Source organism: Plodia interpunctella, chromosome 7 (genome assembly GCF_027563975.2).
Source record: "Plodia interpunctella isolate USDA-ARS_2022_Savannah chromosome 7, ilPloInte3.2, whole genome shotgun sequence".
Classification (NCBI taxonomy): domain Eukaryota; kingdom Metazoa; phylum Arthropoda; class Insecta; order Lepidoptera; family Pyralidae; genus Plodia; species Plodia interpunctella.
The window spans coordinates 8,390,026-8,410,982 of NC_071300.1; the positions used below are offsets into that span (position 1 = coordinate 8,390,026).

General features: G+C 38.7%; 2 protein-coding genes across 4 annotated transcripts in view; both read right to left on the minus strand.

Annotated features, from left to right (window-relative positions):
• Positions 1-92: 92 nt before the first annotated feature.
• Positions 93-6,213, minus strand: Cont (Contactin). Its single transcript, XM_053747529.2, has 3 exons — positions 2,536-6,213; positions 2,039-2,224; positions 93-1,124 (listed from the first exon to the last, which is right to left on the minus strand). The coding sequence occupies exons 1-3, from the start codon at positions 5,968-5,970 to the stop codon at positions 816-818; spliced, it is 3,930 nt and encodes a 1,309-aa protein (XP_053603504.1). The 5' UTR covers positions 5,971-6,213; the 3' UTR covers positions 93-815.
• A 622-nt stretch (positions 6,214-6,835) lies between these two features.
• The window catches only part of LOC128671118 (uncharacterized), a 44,332-nt gene continuing 30,210 nt past the window's right edge, over positions 6,836-20,957 (minus strand). For all 3 annotated transcript variants that reach the window (XM_064436047.1, XM_053747315.1, XM_053747316.1), the window contains 6 exons: positions 18,480-18,555; positions 10,096-15,862; positions 9,848-10,014; positions 9,524-9,735; positions 9,141-9,331; positions 6,836-8,743 (listed from right to left, as the gene is read on the minus strand). In XM_064436047.1, coding sequence (XP_064292117.1) covers positions 8,519-8,743; positions 9,141-9,331; positions 9,524-9,735; positions 9,848-10,014; positions 10,096-15,837 — 6,537 coding nt within the window. In that variant the 5' untranslated portion in view covers positions 15,838-15,862; positions 18,480-18,555 and the 3' untranslated portion in view covers positions 6,836-8,518. The remainder of the gene's footprint in view (positions 8,744-9,140; positions 9,332-9,523; positions 9,736-9,847; positions 10,015-10,095; positions 15,863-18,479; positions 18,556-20,957) is intronic.

Here is a 20,957-nt window from a genome sequence, read left to right on the forward strand (position 1 = left end):
CACTTATGAAAAGGACCGCAGTACTTACTGCACAAAGTTGGAATTGATTACTGTGAATGTAACTGGGAACCTATTTGTAAAAAAAGAACTTATGCGTGGGTAATTTTATTAAAACAGATTATTACATAGTCTCGTTAACATTTAAAGGCGTTATCAAAAATTATAGCTGCCTATATTTACCATAATATAGTAAACAAAAAAGATCATTTTGTACTATATACACACATAAACCCACTTATATTATTTCTAAATATATAGATAAAAATGGCTCGGATTCTTGTTACGACACAAGCAGAGATTCAAAATGTCTTCTTATAATCTAAGAGATTTTATGATATGAGTTAAAACTACGAATTCCTTGAGATTTAAGGGCGCTTATAGTATAAAATTACTTATTGTCGACAAGACAATCTTACGAGTATAAAAATATAAATCGATAAAATATAAATCAAAATTGTGCACTGTCAAAACCGCTAACATTATCTATTTTGCACTATAATTTGAGATTCTTCAGTAATCTAATTCGTATAACGTGATGACAATTTGTTATTTCATAAAACATAATTACTACAAGTGATGCAACCACTTCACCCATCACGGGTTCATTATTTTACAACTCTTGTAAAAATATCTGTAATATATATAGTATTAATTTGTATTCCTATAAGACAGGCTACCGGTTTTCCGTTGTAGAAATATAAAAAATATTGTAAGAAGATAAAAATGGCCGGATGCTATCACAACCTAAAAAAATATAAAAAGCAAAGGAATGTATAACATTTGTAAAGTCACAAAATAAACTATTCATAATTATATCACGAGAGAATCCAGCCATAAAAATGTACAATAAATGCGAAAAAGAGGAGTGTGTTTAAAGCTGAAGTTGTTTTGCTGGCTGTACCTCTGACGTAGTAGCCGTAAGCGTCGCTGTGGTAGTCTCCCATTTGGAATGTGATGGCTGGGGAGGACATTCTGCCGTCGCCGCCATTAGAGTAGGCCAGTACTCGGAGGTTGTAGGTCTTCCCTGGGGTCAGACTTGTGACGTACGCTTCCAGTTTGTGGTCGACTGGGACGAGAGTATCGTTCGCTGTGCTCATGTCCTGATCGATCTCCCATACTCTCACCTGAAAATGTGAAGATAAGTTGAATTCAAATATTTAAAAATGTAACGTATTGTGACGGTACTTGGCGAATGATTAATAAGGCGGTAGAAGAAGATTCTACCGGACAGACAGACGTCGTCGCCGTAGCTTGCTGATGACCACGGACAGTCACTCAGTGACCTTTGTAACAAGATCCGAAACGTCTGGGAAATAGAAAAGGTATGTGCGCATTGTGCGCATTTAATACCTGTTATTTAGTATATAATTATGCAATGCAAAGTTTCAAAGTAGTTATTAAAAATGAGTTAAAAGGAAACCTGACCTTATTTTTGTCACGCAAACCCCCATTGATTTAGAAATATACCAATATAAATGTGTGCGTATTTGTTTTTGGTTCTGGGTGTGTTTCTGTGTCAGTGTCCACCCACAATACAAAGTGCTAAGTGGGTTCACACTTAGTGTTGTCAATTTATCCAGATTCTGTCAAAACCAACTTTCCTACGAGTAAATGGTACTTAAATTACATGATGTCACCGGAGCAACAATACCTAATTTTGTTAATTGACAAAAGAGCTAACTGTCAAAGCCTAATGCCGGTTCCAAACTATTCGCGAACAGGGGGCTTACCATCATCTCTTAACGCGATCCACTTTACGACCTAAACTGAACCGCATCGCAAATTCGTACCATCGACTTAATTTTTAGTGTGAATGCGATTCATTTTAGGTTCCTAAATTGAACTAAGTTGCATTGGAATCGTTTTATAAATCGTTTTAAAAAAATGAGGAGACCACTGAATACAGGTTTTTTAACCAGTTTTTTAAGAGTTCGGCACTACCTGCGCTCCCCTTCTCAAGTGCTATGAGGAATTTTCCTGTATCACATCACATCCGTCTGCTGGACATCACATCCAATCCTAAAGCCGAATAGTATACCTTGTAGCCAATAAGAGGCTCCTCCTCATCAGAAGGTTGCACGTATCGCCACACGACGCGCACAGTGCTAGGGTTGACGGCCCACACGTTGACGGAAGCTGGGGGCTTCTGCGGCGCCTTGCGGTATGTCCGCTCCAGGTAGCGCTCGCTCTCTGGACCCTCGCCCGCGGAATTAAACGCCATCACCTGTAAAAACGATAAAGTTAAAATTGTCTTATTTTTAGATCAATAAACAAAGTTAACCTTTCCAGTTTTGTTGTCTCATTGTTTTAAATTGGTGTTTTAGCTGAAAGTTACAAGAGACAAAATCGCTATAGTTGCCATGGTCACCTGCGAACTTATTATGCCAGAGACTATTTGCTATGCTACTGCCAAACACAAAATAAACTTTTATTTGCATGCAAATATAACATTCAAGGTAATAAGTTGTATGAAATATTAATATTTATTTATTTGAATGATTAATGAAGGTAATATGGATAAAATCGATATGTCACCTTGACAAAGTAATATGTGTCAGGTTGTAAGCCAACAATGAGGGCCCAGTTGCGTGTTGTCCTTGATAAATAATAAATGCATTCTTCTTCCTTGTTCGCCTGTTTCCAATACTTCAGTCGATGGCCAATGAGTTTACCTCGGAGCCTCTCTCGAGACTGATCTATTGGATTCCACGTCACATTCAAAGAAGTCGAGTTATACGAAACTGCGTAGACAAGCTGAGGCGCCACTTGAGGCATGTCTTCGGCGGAATATATCGTCACCACCTCGCTTTCAGGTCCTTCCCCAATATCGTTAAATGCTTGCACCTTAACTTCGTAAGCCGTGAAGAAGTAAGTCAATGAAATATGCACAACATGCATGCCGATGTTTCCAAATTCTTTGAGCAAGAGCGATTGGAACTCTTGTTCAGCACCTTTTCGCCTCCAGAATATTTTGTAGTGGATACCAGGTCCATTCTGCAGCTGTAGCGGTAGAGGCGTCCATTTGATCGTAAGATCACCGATCTTTCCGCCACCTCCCCCAATATTAGATGGTGCTTGATATGGCTTATCTACCATAGTGGTGAATTGGGGACTTGGAGCGGATGGCTGGCCTATTCCTAACGCATTAACAGCTTGAACTCTAAATTCGTAAATCGACCATGGACTGAGGTTAGCAATAACAGTGGCCCGTTTTCTGCCATTATACCGATCGATTTCTAGAACATTAGGGACATTATCGCTAATGATGACCCAAGTGGAATTGTACTGCGTACGACCAGTTATAACGTAGCTCATGATAGGACGACCGTTTGGATTACTGTCGGTCCATTCAAGGGTGATAGCGTTGCGTTGAATATTCAGAATCTGCAGGCCGCCGGCTGCGCCGGGAGGACCTTCCACTCGCACCTGGGTGTGTGATGAGATACGACCAATTGCAGATTTCACTACACATTCATAATCACCGACATCGTTTAAGCTCACATTATAAATCGTCAGTTCCCCACCATCGACTTTGATTCTTTTATCAGCATAGATATCAGATGCTTCCTTGACTCGGATACCATTATGATTCCAAAGGTATGCTGTGTCCAGCATGGGATCCACATCAGCTTGGCAATGTAAGAATATGACTTGGTTTACTTGAGTAACAATGCGCGGAGGCAGGCGGTCTATAAAACGCGGCGCGCGCAATACGATCAGACGACCGCGACTCTCATCACTTCCATACTTGTTTTTAGCAACACATGTGTACACACCCTCATCATCTCTCGATAGCTGTCGTATAATGAGGTTACCAGTCTCTGTGATAAATCTCTTACCTCCTGCCCCAATAACTAAATTATCCTTCTTCCAAGTAAATGTAGGTTTAGGTGCTGCTTCCGGATTGCATTTAATTGTCACATTACCACCTTCACATCCATAAGTTTCTGATTCCAGGGGCCTTTTTTTGAAAGATGGCTTTAAGGATAGAACTCTCAACTGTCCAGTGGAGTATCGAGTCTTTAGTTGATTTTTGGCTTCACATTGAAACATACCAGGGTCTCTCTGGGGATCCAAATACTTGATAATTAGCACATTGTCTTGAATCACATAGCGATCTCTGTCCTTGGGATCAAGAGTATCTACAGAAAGTTTTTTACCATTTTTCCACCAAGTGTAATTAACATCAGGAATTCCAAAAGCTTCACAATTCCAGTGTAACTCTCCATTATTGTCAACATGCTTGTCAGAGAGCGGGATTGTAAAGTTAGGTTCAGCTTGTACTTTCAAAAACACAGAGTTTGAAATTCGGGCTCGGTCATTATAGACATCACAGACATACTCACCTTCATCTTCCACACCCACATGTGGTATTGTAATTACTCTGTCAAAATTACTAAAAATTGCTTTCCTTGGCATTACACCATCCTTCCTTGTCCAATTATAAGAAGGCACTGGATAACCAAAAGAAACGCATTCCAGTCTGACTTCCTGTCCTACCACTGGAGCTTCAGGGAAAAGTTTAGGAAAATTGTTTGGAAACTTAAGTTGTTGATAGTCAGAATGAGGATATACAGAAAGAGAAAATAATGGGCCATTTCGCCCGGCGTCAGACACTTTGCTCATGACATTGCAGCTGTAGTTGCCACGGTCAATCGCCTCCAAAGCAGAGAAATATAACCCACCATCATAAGAAACAAAGACACGTTTATCTTCCTCAACGAGATTAGGGAAATATTGACGAGCCCACAAGAAATTGACTGCTGGATAGTAAGATGGTGGATCACAATTCATAACTTTACCCCAATACTCTTTTCCACTCTCAATAGGTCTTTTTTGGTTAAATTCTCTTATAAATCCAAATGATAACCTAACAGATTCTGACCTGATTGTGCCATAAATGTTTGTTGCTGTGCAGTGATACTTTGCATTATCTTTATCAGGATCTGCATTATATATCATTAAAGTGCCTCCACTAAGAACAAATCTTGTATCTACAAGTGGGTCTATTTCAACATAAACCGGACTGTCTACTTGGTAATCTTCCCTGAACCATTTATACGCAGGTGCAGGATATCCACCTGCTATGCATATCAATTGTATGGGATGCTTCTTCGTCATGTCAGCTATGGTATCAACTGGTTCTTTGATGAAATATGGTCCTCGTGGAATTCTTTCTGGGTTGTATGTTTCTAAACCATAAGTAAATGATCTCTCCTCCTCTATAAGGTAATGGAGCCTCTGTGACTGGCCTTCACAGATAAAATGAAAGTATTGTGTGCCATCAACAGCAGACAAACCCCAGCGACCCTCTTTCTTAGAAAATTTATACACCAAATAATCACGAGACAGCAAATTGTAACTTGTGTATGTCAGTTCACGATCCTCAAAGAATGCATTTTCTAACCCACTCAACTGTGAACCTTCTCCATCATTCACCCATTGCCCTGGAGTCTGTTGGTGACCGGCCATGTACCATGCACCTTTCTGTGGATCTATTTTCATTAAAACTGTTACAATAAACCCATGTTCCTCAGGACTGTTGACTGCAGCCAAATCAGCTTCATACGTTTGACATATTTTACGAGCCTCATTTCTTGGACGATTCGGAGATTTAGTAAATCGATAGCATGACTCCCGATAACGAATCCAATTAGGCGGACACCTATACCTCTCTTCATAATCTAAACCGGCATAGTATCCAGCTGTATTTTGAGGGTCGACGTCATTGTCGGAGTCTCCAAAACCGTCAGGTCTATAAATATCGGCTGATTGATAAAATGGGCTCTGCATCTGGTCGTTCACAGGGAAACTGCCGTAAGGTACTTGGGAATTCGGTCGGTATGACGTCGCATTTTGGTTCAAATCTGCTGGGTATGGCTGAGGTGAATAATTAGGAATGTACGGCTTTTGATCCAAAACTTGAGTCCTCACTATGCTCGTAACGGCAAACAGCAACAAACACTTCATTTTTGAAACCTTACAGAATGAAAAGTACACTGAAACATTTAAATATACATACTATCTCAGTTCAATAAGATAATTCATATTTCTCAAAGCATAATTTACGATCTTATGTTAACTTTAGAAATAGAAAATACGTTTTGTTTGAAATTAATTAAAATACAACAAAGTAAATTCAATCACGCACGCACAACACATTCAAGAAAGCCTCGCCCATATACCCATAGCCAGCTTCGTTGCTTGAATGTCAAGGTGACATTGACAGACATATCGGCATCATTTCATTCATTCTTTTTTAGGGTGAAAAGGGAATGGCAGATGGCTAGGGTTGGATTGATTTAGTATTTTGTTTATTTAATCTTTAATGAAATATTTTTATACAGTATTATAAGTTATGGGTTTTATTTATTTATCACATTCACATATGCTGATTTTACCAAACAAGAGTTTGGTATCACTTAAAATCTGAAGTTCTGTGAAATTTCACATCTTCAGTAAAAATCAAGTTTAGTTAATTTTTTTACCACAGTTGACCAAATAATGCAGAACATAACCTAAAATAGTGTTATTATTTTCAGGATAATCCACTAAATCCTTCCTTTTTCCTTTAAACTCGAACCACAATTGCGTAGAAGGTATTTTTTGGTCGTAAATCTGCAACAATATTGAAAATTGGCGCTTTTTGCCTTTATTGATAATGTTTGTGTACCTTAGTTGTACCAGTAGCGCCATCTGCGCTGAGCTTTGCGTAATATGCCCTATTATAAAAAAAAATTATATGTAAACAGTACATAGATATTTTCTTAAATAAAACTTTTGTGTATAGGAATCTCACTGGAAATAGGCAAGTTTGAATAGAAAACCTCGAATGTAATTGTTCACATTTTTTATTTCCATTGTTATCAACAAGAAATATGTGTCAATAATTATAATAATACTTAAACTGTAGGTACTGCTAATAACAAATAGGTAATTAACTCGTGTTTCTCTTTAACGAAAAGCATACACGCTGCATAAACCATCAGTTTCGTTTAATCCAAATTCATTACATTTTAACCATTTTCCAAGAATATCCTCCTAATATTACTTCATCACAGATTAATCGTGTACTTACTTCATTTCTTCTTTACTTACAGAAAAAAATAGGGCGGAACATGAGTACAGAATATAAAATGGCTACGTTTAGATGTTCAAAATACATATAAAATTATGTATCGTACCTATTTTGTTATCAAACTTTTTTACATTCAGAGTTCATTTTACTTTCGTTGTTGTAATGGTATTACACCATACAAGATAAATCTTCAAAATAATTTAAAATAATTTGTTTACAGTTTATTTTATTTACATTACATTGTTAATAAAAATTGCGATATGCATGTGTATATGATTTAATAAATTTTCCTAATTTCTTATAGGTTTGCATAAATAATAAAACAACTTTTTTTACAAGATAAGTGATTGATAATAATTAATTGTACAATAATTATAACATAATTCAGGCAGACAATATTAGCAAACATAACAATGAACAAAAATTTGCAAAAAAATAATAGCATAATCTCAAAACAATTGAAATAAAAATTTGTAAAATACGGTTTGTAAAATTATTACTTTTATAGGAGTAGGTAAAGTTGTTGGTGATGTAACGATTAAGTTAGGTATATATAGGACTTCTGGATAATCCAGTGGTGCTAAATCTACAGGGACATACATTTTATGCTAGTTGCACACGACACGACGACGCTGCTACTCGAACGCGCGAGCGTGCTAAGGCTCCTTCCAACCCTGTGACTGATATAACTTCCCACTTTCGTATAAATTCACCAAGAAACGTTCAATTTACACGCACGTATACTATTGCACACAGTTTAAGATTATGCTAATGACTTAAAGTATTACTGTGGTAACTATAACTCGTTTTTATTTTTAATCCTACTAATATTAGGTCGAACTCATCGCAATTTCGATCACTTATTATTTACCTACATACATATACCGTACACCAACGTTAAATAGCACCCATGAGAATATTATACAATTAAAGCGACATGTACGCAACATTGAACTAACCATTATTTATTTACAATATTTACAAGCATTTACACGAGATACCTTGTATAGGTATGAAGACTCGAATACACAACTCACGCCTCACATTTGAGTAAAGAAATTGATTAATGTAATGGCTGCCTTATCTAAAACAGTCTCCAAATGAATATTTCCTACACATTGTTCTTAAAATGAGATGTTTATTACATTATAATCAGTCTGAATATGTATAAAGATCTCGTCGTTGAGCCATTTCGATTGTTTCCTTAGAATTGCAAGTGTTTCAAACCATAATTCTAACAGATTTGGTTAAATTATGAGTAAACATTTTGTTCTTTAAATTAAAAATCCGTTATGTGTTCTATGCCTAGGTGTGAGACCAAATGCGAATATTTTTTAACTCGCTATAATTCAAAGTGCCTCATTCACCATCTAAAAAAAAGCACTTAAACTGGTCTAATATTAATGTTAATATTGATCCATGGCCAGCTAGATTTTAGTGTCAGCTAACGAGAACAGTCTCGATTTTGAGCAGTTGGCGCAGTTTGTCGGTGACCCTAACGAGAGCCACTTTGGACGCGCGGACGTTGACCTTCTCCCCGGCACACAGCAGTTGATGACATTGTGCTCGCTCCAAAAACTCCTGGGTTCGAATCTCGCGCAGCAATTCCTTGGGCGAACCAGATCCGCAGTGAATTTGCTTCAATAAGCTGTCTTTTGATTTTATCTGGAAATAAAAAAAAAGTGTTAAAAGTTTTCGAAGATCTTAATAAGATCGAGTTTATCTAAAATAGTTTACATAGATATTTTCTAGTTTTTTAAAATATGAATTTAGGGGAGGGGTGTTTTTTCTACGTTTCATGCATCCTAAACTGCGTAGGCAGTTTATTTCCGTTGCAGGAATTTCCGTTATTTCGTTGAATTGGAACTTTAGATAGCTATAATAATGTTAACGTTTATCAACGATAGTAATATAATAGGCTATACATCCCGCATCAAAATCGAATGCGTAGCTTTAAATATTTAAGCATACATAGGGACAGACAGACAGCGGGAAGCGACTTTGTTTTATACTATATAATGATGATAATCATGCAGTTCAATAGTAACTATAGTAACCGTGCCTGTAATAAATTGGTGACGTCTTGTAGCAAGCACCAGAGGCCGTCGGCCGGCTGCCCGGGCGCACTCCTCAGGCTGTAGAAGGGCGGCAGCGGAGCCTCTGTGCACTGGATCTCGATCATGGAGTCCGGGGGCGGCGGCGGCGACCCCGGCGGCGGCGAAGACAGCGAGTCACAGCCTATTTCTTCATAGTCTGAAAAAAAAAAGAAACTGTCACAATACATCTAAGAACAAAGACGTGTTTTTTAGTAAATTTTAAGCCGACCTTTGATTTAAGCCTACTACTATTCAGACAGTTGTTTATCAAACATCTCTATGCAAATTGTGAGGGTCTGAGAGATGCGGATGCGGTGGGTCACATTGTTTTATTCTTAATGGTATTTACCAATAATTTCGGCAGGATGCGGAAACCTCCACGGCTCGATGGCTTGTCCCTGGACGTCAGCAATGTGCAGTCGGACCAGCAACGCGGCCGGACCTTCAGCTAACTCTTCAGGAGTCTGCCCCGAGTAAGTGCCCAGCGTTGGGTCTGCCCCATATGCTAGGAGAAGCCTGATTACTTCCATGTGGCAGTTCTCGCAGGCTTCATGTAAAGGCCTGGAATTTTTAAACACAATAAATAAATTTTATTATACTCTACCAGAAGAAAGAAACAGGAGTATAAACTAAGATATGGCAAATCAGGATGTCGATGATTCATTAAACTCACCTTATACCACCCTGAGCAGCCGCCGACACGTTGGCGCCGTACTGAAGCAGCAGTCTGGCAATCCTAACGTGACCCCTAGCAGCGGCCACGTGCAATGGCGTAAACCCTGCGTTGTCCTTCGCTGAAGGATCTGCTTCCATCTTTTCCAAACAATAAGCGACGCAATCCTAAAATGAAAGAAAATTCAAATTTTTGACCTGATCTATTTACTACATTCAAAAATCCACTTGAATACGACGGATACTCACGGTGTAACCAAGCCTGGCAGCGCGATGGAGATGTGTTTCGCCAATGCTCTTATTTATAAACCAACTCTTTATTTCTTTTTGAATATCATGTTCCGATTCAGGACTAGGTTTAGGTGCTGGGCGACGAATTTTATTAGCATTGTTTTCCTCTCTCCGAATTATCTTTTTCTTTTTTCGTATGTAATCAAATCCAGAACTAAATTTCCTTCTTCCAAATAAACGCTTTAAACGTCTTTTATTATTCCCTTCGGAATTTTCTGGAGGAATATCTTCTTTTTCTTTGTCTTTATCATCGTTAGAAGGGCCGTTTTCCTTTTTGTGTTTATTCAGTGAGATTTCTTTCATTCGTTTACTAGGTAGTGATTTCATTAGACTATTTCTTTTTTTGAGCCGAAGTAACCGACCCTTGGCGTCGTTTCTTTTTAATGACTTGGTACTTCTGAGTCCATCTCTAATGGAACTCGACCTTCGCTTCAATTTATCTTTCATAATTTTTCTTGATTTAAATTTTGGTTTTGAGACTGACTCTTCAGGTTCCTTTTTGATTTCAATTTTTTCTAATATTGGCAGTTCTTCTGCATCTGGGGTATCATTTTCTCTGCATGACGTAGGTGGTGCCGACGCAGGCCTTTCGTCTCCAAAAACTTCTTTAATTGTTGCCCTTTGCTTCAGCACTCTACTTTCTGTCCTTGTTCTTGATTTCAAAACGACTGGAGCAAACTCCTCAGTTGCGCCTATTAAACCATCAGTATTTTTTATGAAAGCATTCCTAAACGCTGCAACTGTTTCTTTTCTGAAAGCACCTAAATAGTATATATCTTCCATAAGTTTTTCCTTTTTTGTACTTAAACTTCCTTTGTTTCCATTTTTCACAAGACCTAAACTCGGCGTAGGCAATAGTTCCGTTGCATTAGAACTTTTAGGTATTACTTTTAGAGATCTTTCATCCTTTTCTTTATCTTTGGATTTCTTTTTAGATTCGTCTCTTCTACCACATTTTTGTATAAGAACATCAACAATTGAACTACTCTTTTTCTTGACAAGCGACGAAGAAAATACTGTTGAAGTGGAAGCTTCCGAATCATAATGCAACCTATTAGGAACAGAACAGCTAGAATTTGAGTCGAGATCACTATCAATAGCAGTTTTGTCAGGACGTCGAGAATATAAATCGTCGGTAGCCGCTGATGGAGCAGAAGATGGCGCGGGTGAAAGTGGTGCAGGGTCAAGATCTGGTAAAGATGTTGTACCTCGTGAGAACATTGCGGCTGGTCCTCTAACAAATGGCCCACCGGAACGGCCTCTTGGAATGGCAATAAGTCTAGTAGGCATACGCAGAGAGCGTTTGTATCTGTACAATTCTTCTTCCCAACCCGGATGAAAATCGGAACCATCACCAAAACCAGGTTTACGAACTGGCGTGGTATTATTACTATTACTACTTGTGTCTTGCTTTTTCGTAGGTGATGCCTTAACAGGTGTTTTACTTGCAGGTTTTTCTTTATTTTCTTCCGATTTGACTGATTTTCGAACCCGGAGACGAGTTGCTACACTGAGATCATCATCACTATCGGAACTTGAATCTTCGTTATGTTTATCTGTCTTTTCGATGGATAACGATTTTCCTTTTATACGAGAACTTTGTTTACCCAATTTTCCTTTACTCGGTTTTTCTTCTTTATCCTTTGTAGTTGACTCGATAGATTTTCTGTTATTTTTATTAACATCTACATCACAACATTCTAACTTAACATAAGCTGATTTCTCCGACAAATCTTTTAAAAGTTTATAGTTAAGTTCTTTTTCTTTTAATTTCTGTTCTTTTTCTTTAACTTTCAAATCCTTTTCTTTACTTTTCTGCTCCTTTTCTTTACCTTTCAGTTCTCTTTCTTTATTCTTCTGTTCTTTTTCTTTAATATTTAACTGTTCCTTTTCTTTACTCTTTTGTTCTTTTTCTTTTAACTTTCGTTCTTTTTCTTTCAGTAATTTACTTTTAATTAGAGGTTCGTCATCATCAGTCGATTCCAATTCTTCTTTTATTACTGTTTTGATTGGTTCTTTTTCTTTTTTAATGGATAAGACTGGAGTGGAAACCGATTCACTTTTATCTGACTTTTTGGTTTTTGATTTAACTTTGGAACTTTTCTCATTCTCTTTATGAGATTTCTTCTCTTGTTTACCCTTTTCATTTTTAATTTCTTCCTTATCTTTGATAGCAATTTTATTTCCTTTTAACGTTTTTGATGTTTGTTCAATAGCTTCTATTTCATTTTCATCTAACGGTTCTTGTTTTATTACTAAAGTTGGATCTGGTTCAAGAGTTTCGATACTATCATTTTTGAAGACGATTGCAACTGTGACTTTTTCCACTGTCAGTTCTTCAATCGGTCCTTCTATTTGAGATTTATCACCATCTTTCACCTCAGTGAGTTCAACTTGCACTTTCGTCGGAGGTGCTGTTTCAGTTTTATTGTCATCACGTTCGATTGTATCCATACGTTTTCTATGAGTCTTTTTCTTGTGACATCCAGTCTTTAGTTGTTCAACAAAACTATCACAAGCATTTGCCCAATCTAAGTCATCATCAAACACACCAGTATCCATTTCTGGTTCTATTGGTTCGAGTATTTTCTCAGTTTTTATGGGTATTTCGGCATCTTTTTCAATTTCATCAATGTTCATTGGCTCCGTCTTAATTTCAGGAATGATAGCTTCAGATGTATTCTCACGTTTTATAACCGATTCGAGACGAAGGTTATCTTCTCTTATTTGATTAAATAGGTGTTGTTTTTGAGATTTTGGTAGTATCTTATGCTGTGTTGACTCAGTATGACTTGTATCAGATTTCGCGTTAGAGTCTTGTGACGGAGGCATTACTTTCAATTCGGCTTTAGTTCGTATTCTTGATGCCACATCATATTCAGGAGATTTGCTCTTTGGATCAGAAGTGTCAAGTCTGTGATAATCTGAATCTCGTTGTAAAGAATCCACGGCTCGAGGCATTTGAATATGGCTATCTAATGTAGAAATGTGATTACGTTGACTGTGTATCTGTTTAGGAATACCTTTGGCAGTAATTTCAGTATCATTTTCTGCTGTTAGATCAGTTATTTCATCATCATCAGCATCATCTATAACAATAAGATCTGGTATGTGTCTTGCTGGTTTAGTGGGCTCTACAAATCCCGATTGTTTTGTTTCCAAGCTATTTCTTAGTATACTCAATACATTTTTATCAGCAGGTATACCATTGTGCATTTCTAAGTGATGTGGATGTACATCTCGATGGCTCGGAAGCTTTTGTATAACATGATGTCGGCTGTTATTAGAATGATTTTTGTCATAGTAATGAGAGTGATGTACATGCTCACTTGGTTCTTGGCGTGGTGCTTCAGGAGTATATGAGTTACTAGGATATCTATGACTGGCATGAGGATAATGTTCCCGGTATACGTTAGAAGGTACAGGCCTCTTTTGTTCATTCTGGTAAGCCTCAAATTGTTTATGACTACTATAACTATACACTGGCCGGCTCATTAACTCTTGTTGTTCTTTCGTTGACTGGCTGATGCGGTCTAACCGGCTATCTGATGTCCAGGTTTCATAGCGGACTATCTTTTCAGGAATGTTACTCACAATAGGTCCTGTAGGACGCTTTCTTTCTTCTATTATGAAGTTTCTATCGTCTCGTATCCTATTTTCAGCACGACGTTGGTTACTAATAGGTCTTGTTAGATCTATTCTAGTAACATGTTCATTTCTAGCTCTAGGGACACTGTATTTGTTTTGATCTATATATATTGGGTTTGGAGATTCTGCAGGATATGATTCAGATAATGGCCGTCTTGCTTCATAAGAACCATTGTATCGCACAGGCGCATGATGACCATGATGATTACCTTGAACAGGAACCTGAGCACTATAATTGTGGCTAACATTTCTATCTCGATACTGGTTAAAGTTAGGAGCAAAATCTACTTTATGAGACGCCACGTAATTAGAATTTTGTGTATTTGGCCTTGTACTTGAAGATGGCCGGGGTTGTAATAATAAAGTTTTAATTTCTGTCGACGCAGAATCAACAATATCATCTTGTGTAGTTGAAGAATCTGCCGAATTTTTCACAGTCTTGACAGACAGATCTAGAGGTGACTCACGTTTTTGTTTTATCTGATTTATTGGTTGACTTGTTAGTGCTGATGTAGGATGTGGCGCTTTATGTTTAGTTTGATTCATTTGATTAACTAATGACGTCACAGAAACAGTCAGACGAGCCTGCTGATTAGGATAACCAGGTTTGACTGTTGAGCGAGCTGGTGATGTTTGGACGGGGGTCGACGTTGGATATTCATAATTATTTTTAGGCGCTGCTGCTGGACGGTATCCACTTCTTGACGGCATTGTAGCGTTTTGCAAAACGGGGACGGGCGTACTTGGTGTATATCGAGCTGTCGATGTGGAAGGCGTGGGATAAGGATAAGCTCCTCTGGCATCGACATTTCTACTGTTAGGTTGGTATTCGACGCGATTTGGTAGACGTGCGGCATCATGGTGTGGTTGTGAGGGTATTGCGGTTCGCTCAGATGGCCTCGCTGCATAATGTGGACTCATTGGTTCCATTACAGCTGGTTTATATTGTACTGGGTGATGCGTTTCAATGCGATGAGTGTGTATAGATTGAAGTGCCGTCGGAGCTGGTCGATAACCAGGATATGGTTGCTGTTGATCATATTTCCGAGAAGGAACTGCCGGATGCATTTCATAATGAGCAGAAGTTCTACCGTAAGGCGATGGTTCCCGTCGTTGTTGTTGCAAAGGAGAATAAACTGCTGCCGATCGAACATCATGCCTTTGTGGAGGCGGTGGATGCACTGTTTGAGGGTGGTGAATGGGTGGAACTCGATCGTTATGCGGAGGAGGTGGCTGTACAGTAGGCATTATATAGCGCTGCGCAGGCGGGCTCTGAGTAGCAGATTCCCGCAATCGAGAGGCGGTGTGATGTGGCATCGAACTAGATATCCTCGCATACGTTTGTGGACTTTGCCGTGCAGTGGTTGACGGCTGAGGTGAAGGCACCGGAGGTCCTTGTGAATTTCTACCACCATCATTTGTTTCATAATGATAACGTGGATACTGTTCTGGAGGCCTAGACGACGTATAAGGATCTGGTGGGCGTCCAGGGGCAAATTGATCTGGAGGTCTCGTCGTAGGAGTAGGCACGCGATGAACCGCTGGTCGGAACTGACTGGACGACTCTGTCTGGGGTTCTTGAGGAGGAGCTGGCGGAGGTAGCGCTGCAGAAGGCGGCCGAGATGGTGACGGACAGTTGGCGGCCGGCGCCGGTGCTGGAGACGGTAGTGGTCTCTGAGGTTTACGAATAATATGCGAGGGTGGCGAAAGCGCACAATTAGGTTCCTCGTCGTCTTCCTCTTCAGGCATCTCGCGCCGTTTTTCAGCAGCCTCGCGCATTACTGTCGCTTTGTGAATGATATGCGGCTCGGGTTCGATTGGTTCCGACGGAGGCCGGGGCGGGACCGCGGCGGACATTGTGGATGGAGCTGATGGCGGGGCAGCGGCAGCAGAGGGGGGGCGCGATGAGGGCGCGGGTGCACCTTCTTCAGGCTGGGGTGTGCTTGCTGACCACACTGGCTGTCCAGAGCTCTCCGCCTGCACCTGTCTCGGTACTCCCATAAAGTACTGTCGCGTCCCTTCCAGTACATTGTTGACTAAACTCACATCCATGCTACGCGCTCCGTCTTGTTAGCACCTGTAACAAAAAGAAAGTGGATTTTTGTTAAATGACAATACATATATTTTTAACTCTACGTAGGTTTAATCGATCGTATAGGTATAATAAACATCGATATCATATAGAGTGCAATGTCGCTTGTGGAAGATGTGTGGAGTGGTGGGGTCATTAACCGCGGGCTGCCCTTGAGCGTACTTCGCCCCGAGGCACGCGCGTCGCCGAACATTCGCCCCGGCCCGCACATAGAATTTCAGTTTGAAGCAATTATTATTAATTTTGCCAAGTTTGACGACCTTCTCACTAATAAAAGAAACTTTTACACCGCACTACCTATTCCATTTATTACCGTAGTAGGGGTTATTGATTTACTTGCGTAAACATTTAGCATTTTAGAATACCTACTTAAATGACTGCGATATTGAATAAATACCTAATGTTAGTCATAAAAATATAAATAGGCACCGGGTAGATAGATAACTCAGGTGTTTTTGACGTGTGTAGGTATTTACATATGTAACATTACATAAAACGTAAAATCGTTTGTATACGTTCAGCAAATAAATATGTATTAGGTACCTGTGATACCTAGGTACCTAGATGATCCAGCAGCATTGTTACAGTCTTTGAATTATCACAATGTAAAATGTGTAGTCTTAAATAGGTAGGTATATTTTCTATTTATCTAGAGCTCAATTTATTTGTCTATGACGGATAGAAAGACAGATGGTAGCCATAAGGAATACAAATAAAGGGGAAGGAGAGGTTGATGGTCTGTGTTGAAACGTGATTTACTAATTAGCACTTTTCAAATTACCATTTATAAAATAGTATGACATTTTTACATATGTTATGTAACTATAAGCGTATACTATTCAATTAGCAGGTCGCCGTTTGCTACATCGCGCTATTGCTCAGGGCGCTAGATACAAAAGGGCGCCTCAGGTTTACGCAAAGCTAGGTAAGCTGTTTAGTGCGAATGAGCTATTTTGAGAACTTGGGCGATCTAGAATTTCAGATATACTAGTAGACACACCGATAAATTAAACTGGCCTGATCTGAGCCATAACCAAGGAAGAAAAGCTAGCTAGTGGCACAGAGAGTGACAACGGCATGAAAAATTGTAAAAGTCAGCCTAGGAGGCAAAAATAATAAAAAGGCCGCCTACTACATCAAATATTTGGTTAAGCAAGGCCAAAAGAAGAGGAATAGGACACAACGGGCGCGCGCGTTTTTGCGAATCATATTTTTTTTAGGTCGCATACACGTGAAGGTGTGTGCGCCGTAGTAATTTCATCCACGGCTCTTAAAACCGGCATCAGCACTGCTTACAATACAATGCATATAGGTAGATATACAATCGTTAAAACTAAAACACTAATGCGAACTGAGATAAACGAATACAAGCATGCAATGCCAAACAATGCGTATTGTCCAAGCTTGGCACTTGGCCAGCGGCCAACTGGCCAAGTATCCAAATTATCGGTAAGATTCGCTATGCAGTTACGACTTCCGTTTGTTACTCGTGTCGTGACTCGTGGATGAAAACAAACACGGCTATCGTAGTAGTAACTTAGTTATGCGTAAATAATGGATACACGCTAAACTTTGCGGATTAACTCGCGTGTATTACACCTAAATATGTCCTCCTCGATTTTGTTTCATTCACGAATTTTCAAGAAGATTGAATAATATGAAGCGTTAAGAGGCAATAAACAAAATAATCTTATTTTCGCGGAACAGACAGATAGGCATATTAGTATGTATGATTATAGATTTAACTAACAATTGCATTTTTTGCAAAAGATATGCAATACTTACTTATAACATTACATATTAACATTTCAAGTATGTGCATTTTGTTTGTAGTAAAATTGCATGAATTCACCGAAGCGCAGAAAATTGCACGTGCATTTGTACGTGTTCCATTAAGGTGCATTTATACAAAACGAACATAGAGCAAGAGCAGTCTCCGACAGAGATTACGCGGCGCGCTGATTTACGCCCTGTATTTGCCCAGTTTCTTCCCAAACGGGTACAAACCAAACTTGCGCCGGACTGTTCGGTAAATCTATGGTCTCCGAACATTCTTACTTCGAGCGTTAGCGTTAGCTACAGCGTTTATACCAAACGAACAAAGAAAACGAACCGTCCGAACACGCATTGATCTTATCAGCTATTCGTATGCTCTAGTGCCTTTTACACCAAATGGACCAACGTTCTTAATATTCCTCGAACAGAACAACTAAGGAATGCTCTTTGCCTGTTTACACTAAAAGAATTTGTGGCGATGAGCATTCGGTAGTTTGCTGTAAACGCACTTTAACATGAATGCAACATGGCGGCGTCCGGAAAATGCATTTTAATAAAATGTATTTTATATTGTAAGAAAATTCTTCGGTGGAAAAATGTTCAAATTGTGATATAACGTTCTTAGACGAATTCGCAGGGAGAAGAAAAAGAAAGAGGAAGAAGAAAATGTTACCGATAACATTTATTACATACTGATTTTATGCTGTGCATGTGTGGTTCATAAGATAAACACATGACAAAGTTAATACTTCTTTTATATTTTAGCCCGTTAGTTACATAGTTACCTAATTCGTAGAAAAAATAATAAACTTATATGTTAACTTACGTTTGACTCGGCTATCCTGCTTGGTGCGAATGACAGCTCTCATTGACCTTCATGGCTCCGGGTTTTGTGTTGCCGCCTGAAATTAAATAAAATATTCATTAGCATGCGAATTTATTATACAGAAATGAGTAATGAGTCAACTATGTGTCATGGTCACGTGATATGTTACGTCTCTCTCATAACTGAGCGTTTTTCCGATTTCTTCCAGCCACTAAACGTCGGAGCCCAAGATATGTTACATGTTACGAATCTAGTAAACTAACTAAAATAATATAAAGGTTAGTTGCATAGTTAACTTTGGCTTAAACCAGCGCGCTGATGACGTTTTGACAAAATGACGCGTTTTCCTGCGCAGGTTAAAATTAACATCAAAACTAACGGTGCAAGTGCAACCTAAGTATTACGGTGCATTCTAAGTATGACGGATTTGCCCAGATCAATCTACATAAACCTACTTACTTTCATGTGATGATGCGCTACAATACGACCACGACCTCGGTGGCGCAGTGGTAAAGTTCTTGCCACTGAACCGAGAGGTCCCGGGTTCGATACCCGGTCGGGTCATGATGGAAAAACGATCTTTTTCTGATTGGCCCGGGTCTTGGATGTTTATCTATATATGTATTCGTTATAAAATATAGTACCGTTGAGTTAGCATCCCATAACACAAGTTTCGAACTTACTTTGGGGCTAGCTCAATCTGTGTGGTTTGTCCTAATATATTTATTTATTATTTATAATATCTAAATAATGCATACCTTAAGTTCTCAAAAATTTGCATGGACTATGAACATAAACCCAGGTAATTTCAGGATTCATAATGTAACTAAATTTGACATTTAAATGCAATTGCGATATATGACGCGAGGCCATGCCAGTTGTAAACATTCGGAGCCGTGTAGGTAGTATGATGATCATTTTATTGCTAACTGATATCGTATATCGTATATTTTTCAATAGATTGTTGTGTTATAAGTAGAACATTAAGCAGAGTTTTATTATAATGTATTAGTATAATCTATTCGATTTTCCATTGGTTGGGGCCACGTTGGGGCGATGATTTCTCGTCTACTGAAGAAAAGAAAAGTCCAGGAAAAGAACTACCATATTAATTTGGTATCGGAAGAGAGAAACCACTACCAAAATTAAATTATATGTTGCTAAAGGATTGCTAGTTACAACTTCCAAAACATTTTTATTGTATTGTTTCATTTGACTGTGGCGTTTCGAACTCCACTAAATCAATGAAAATTTACTGTTTGTAAGGTGTATTTGTTATGTGTGTAAGGTGATTTGAAGTACACTGGACATTCGGGACAATGACCCATATCTAGCCTCCGTTGACAACACATCAGCATTAATAGTTATGCGAATTGACTTTCAAATTAGCGCCATTGAATACGAAAAAAATGATAGCCAATAAATTTGGAATTCTAATACACCATCCTGCTACTTACTATATCCATATACAAAAAGATAGATTTAGGTCTGGGTTGCATGAATCTCTAAAGAAAAAAGAATGCAAAGTCTCTGGTAAGAAAAATGTTAGTTGGATGTAGATTCTGCTTTATGGGTTGGACTACTATTTATCGTCATTATTTAGATAATGTTTAGAGTTTGTTGCTCGTGGTCCATCTACCCAGTTTCAGGTTACTCACCCCGAGCAACATCAGTTTGCATCGATAACATGAAAACAATCGATGGAAACATTTTTTTTGTCATCATACTTCCACAGTAACCACAGGATAAGTACGACGACTACGACGAGGTCGCCGATACAACACGCTCCAATGTGTGTGTGTACACTATTTACGCACACCGCGACGTCAGCTGAGCGGGTCGATGAACTCGCGGGCGCGAAACAAGGTGAATCGTAATAATGTGCGCAGTCTATACCTACCTACTTTTTGTCTCCTTATGAAATGTGACTCCGCGGGATTTTAATTCACTTTTATTTGTTAATTGGTATGAGATCATCGCGCTTGTGTAATTTATTGGAAAAAAAACTAGATGGTTACTTTTAATTATACACATCATAAAAATATTGATCAACGTTCAAGTTTTACATTCTCTAAAATAGGTATGTAGGTACCTACCTGCTACAGATATTATTTTCACGAAGTTTTATTTAATTATACTGCCAGGTACGTTATTATGTAATTATACATAATACCTATTGCCGTTTACAATTTCCATGGGTATGCCTGGGTCGTCAACTTCTCCACGTCCCTCCCTATTGCTTAATCATCTGAAAACGAACATTACTTCGAAAATTCATCAGACTAAACCAATTTCACAGTTTATTACCTTGCTTATGGCAAAATCTCAAAATAAACCTACAATAAGTACGAATAAGCACGTTTTCACTGCCCCATGTATAGGGGATGAAAGGGGGACGAAATGTGTCCTTTCGCTTCGAGCGAGGCGTTCATATTATAAATTATACCTATGGGGGAGGAAATTTAATTGATAACGTAA

What these genes read in the sequence shown, in the direction of transcription:
- Cont (XM_053747529.2), bottom strand. Translation starts at nt 5,970, where the DNA reads ATGAAGTGTTTGTTGCTGTTTGCCGTTACGAGCATAGTGAGGACTCAA. An exon ending in ACACATATTACTTTGTCAAG is followed by an intron (nt 2,225 to 2,535) that starts GTGACATATCGA and finishes TCGTTTTTACAG; the next exon opens with GTGATGGCGTTTAATTCCGC. An exon ending in AGCCTCTTATTGGCTACAAG is followed by an intron (nt 1,125 to 2,038) that starts GTATACTATTCG and finishes TCACATTTTCAG; the next exon opens with GTGAGAGTATGGGAGATCGA.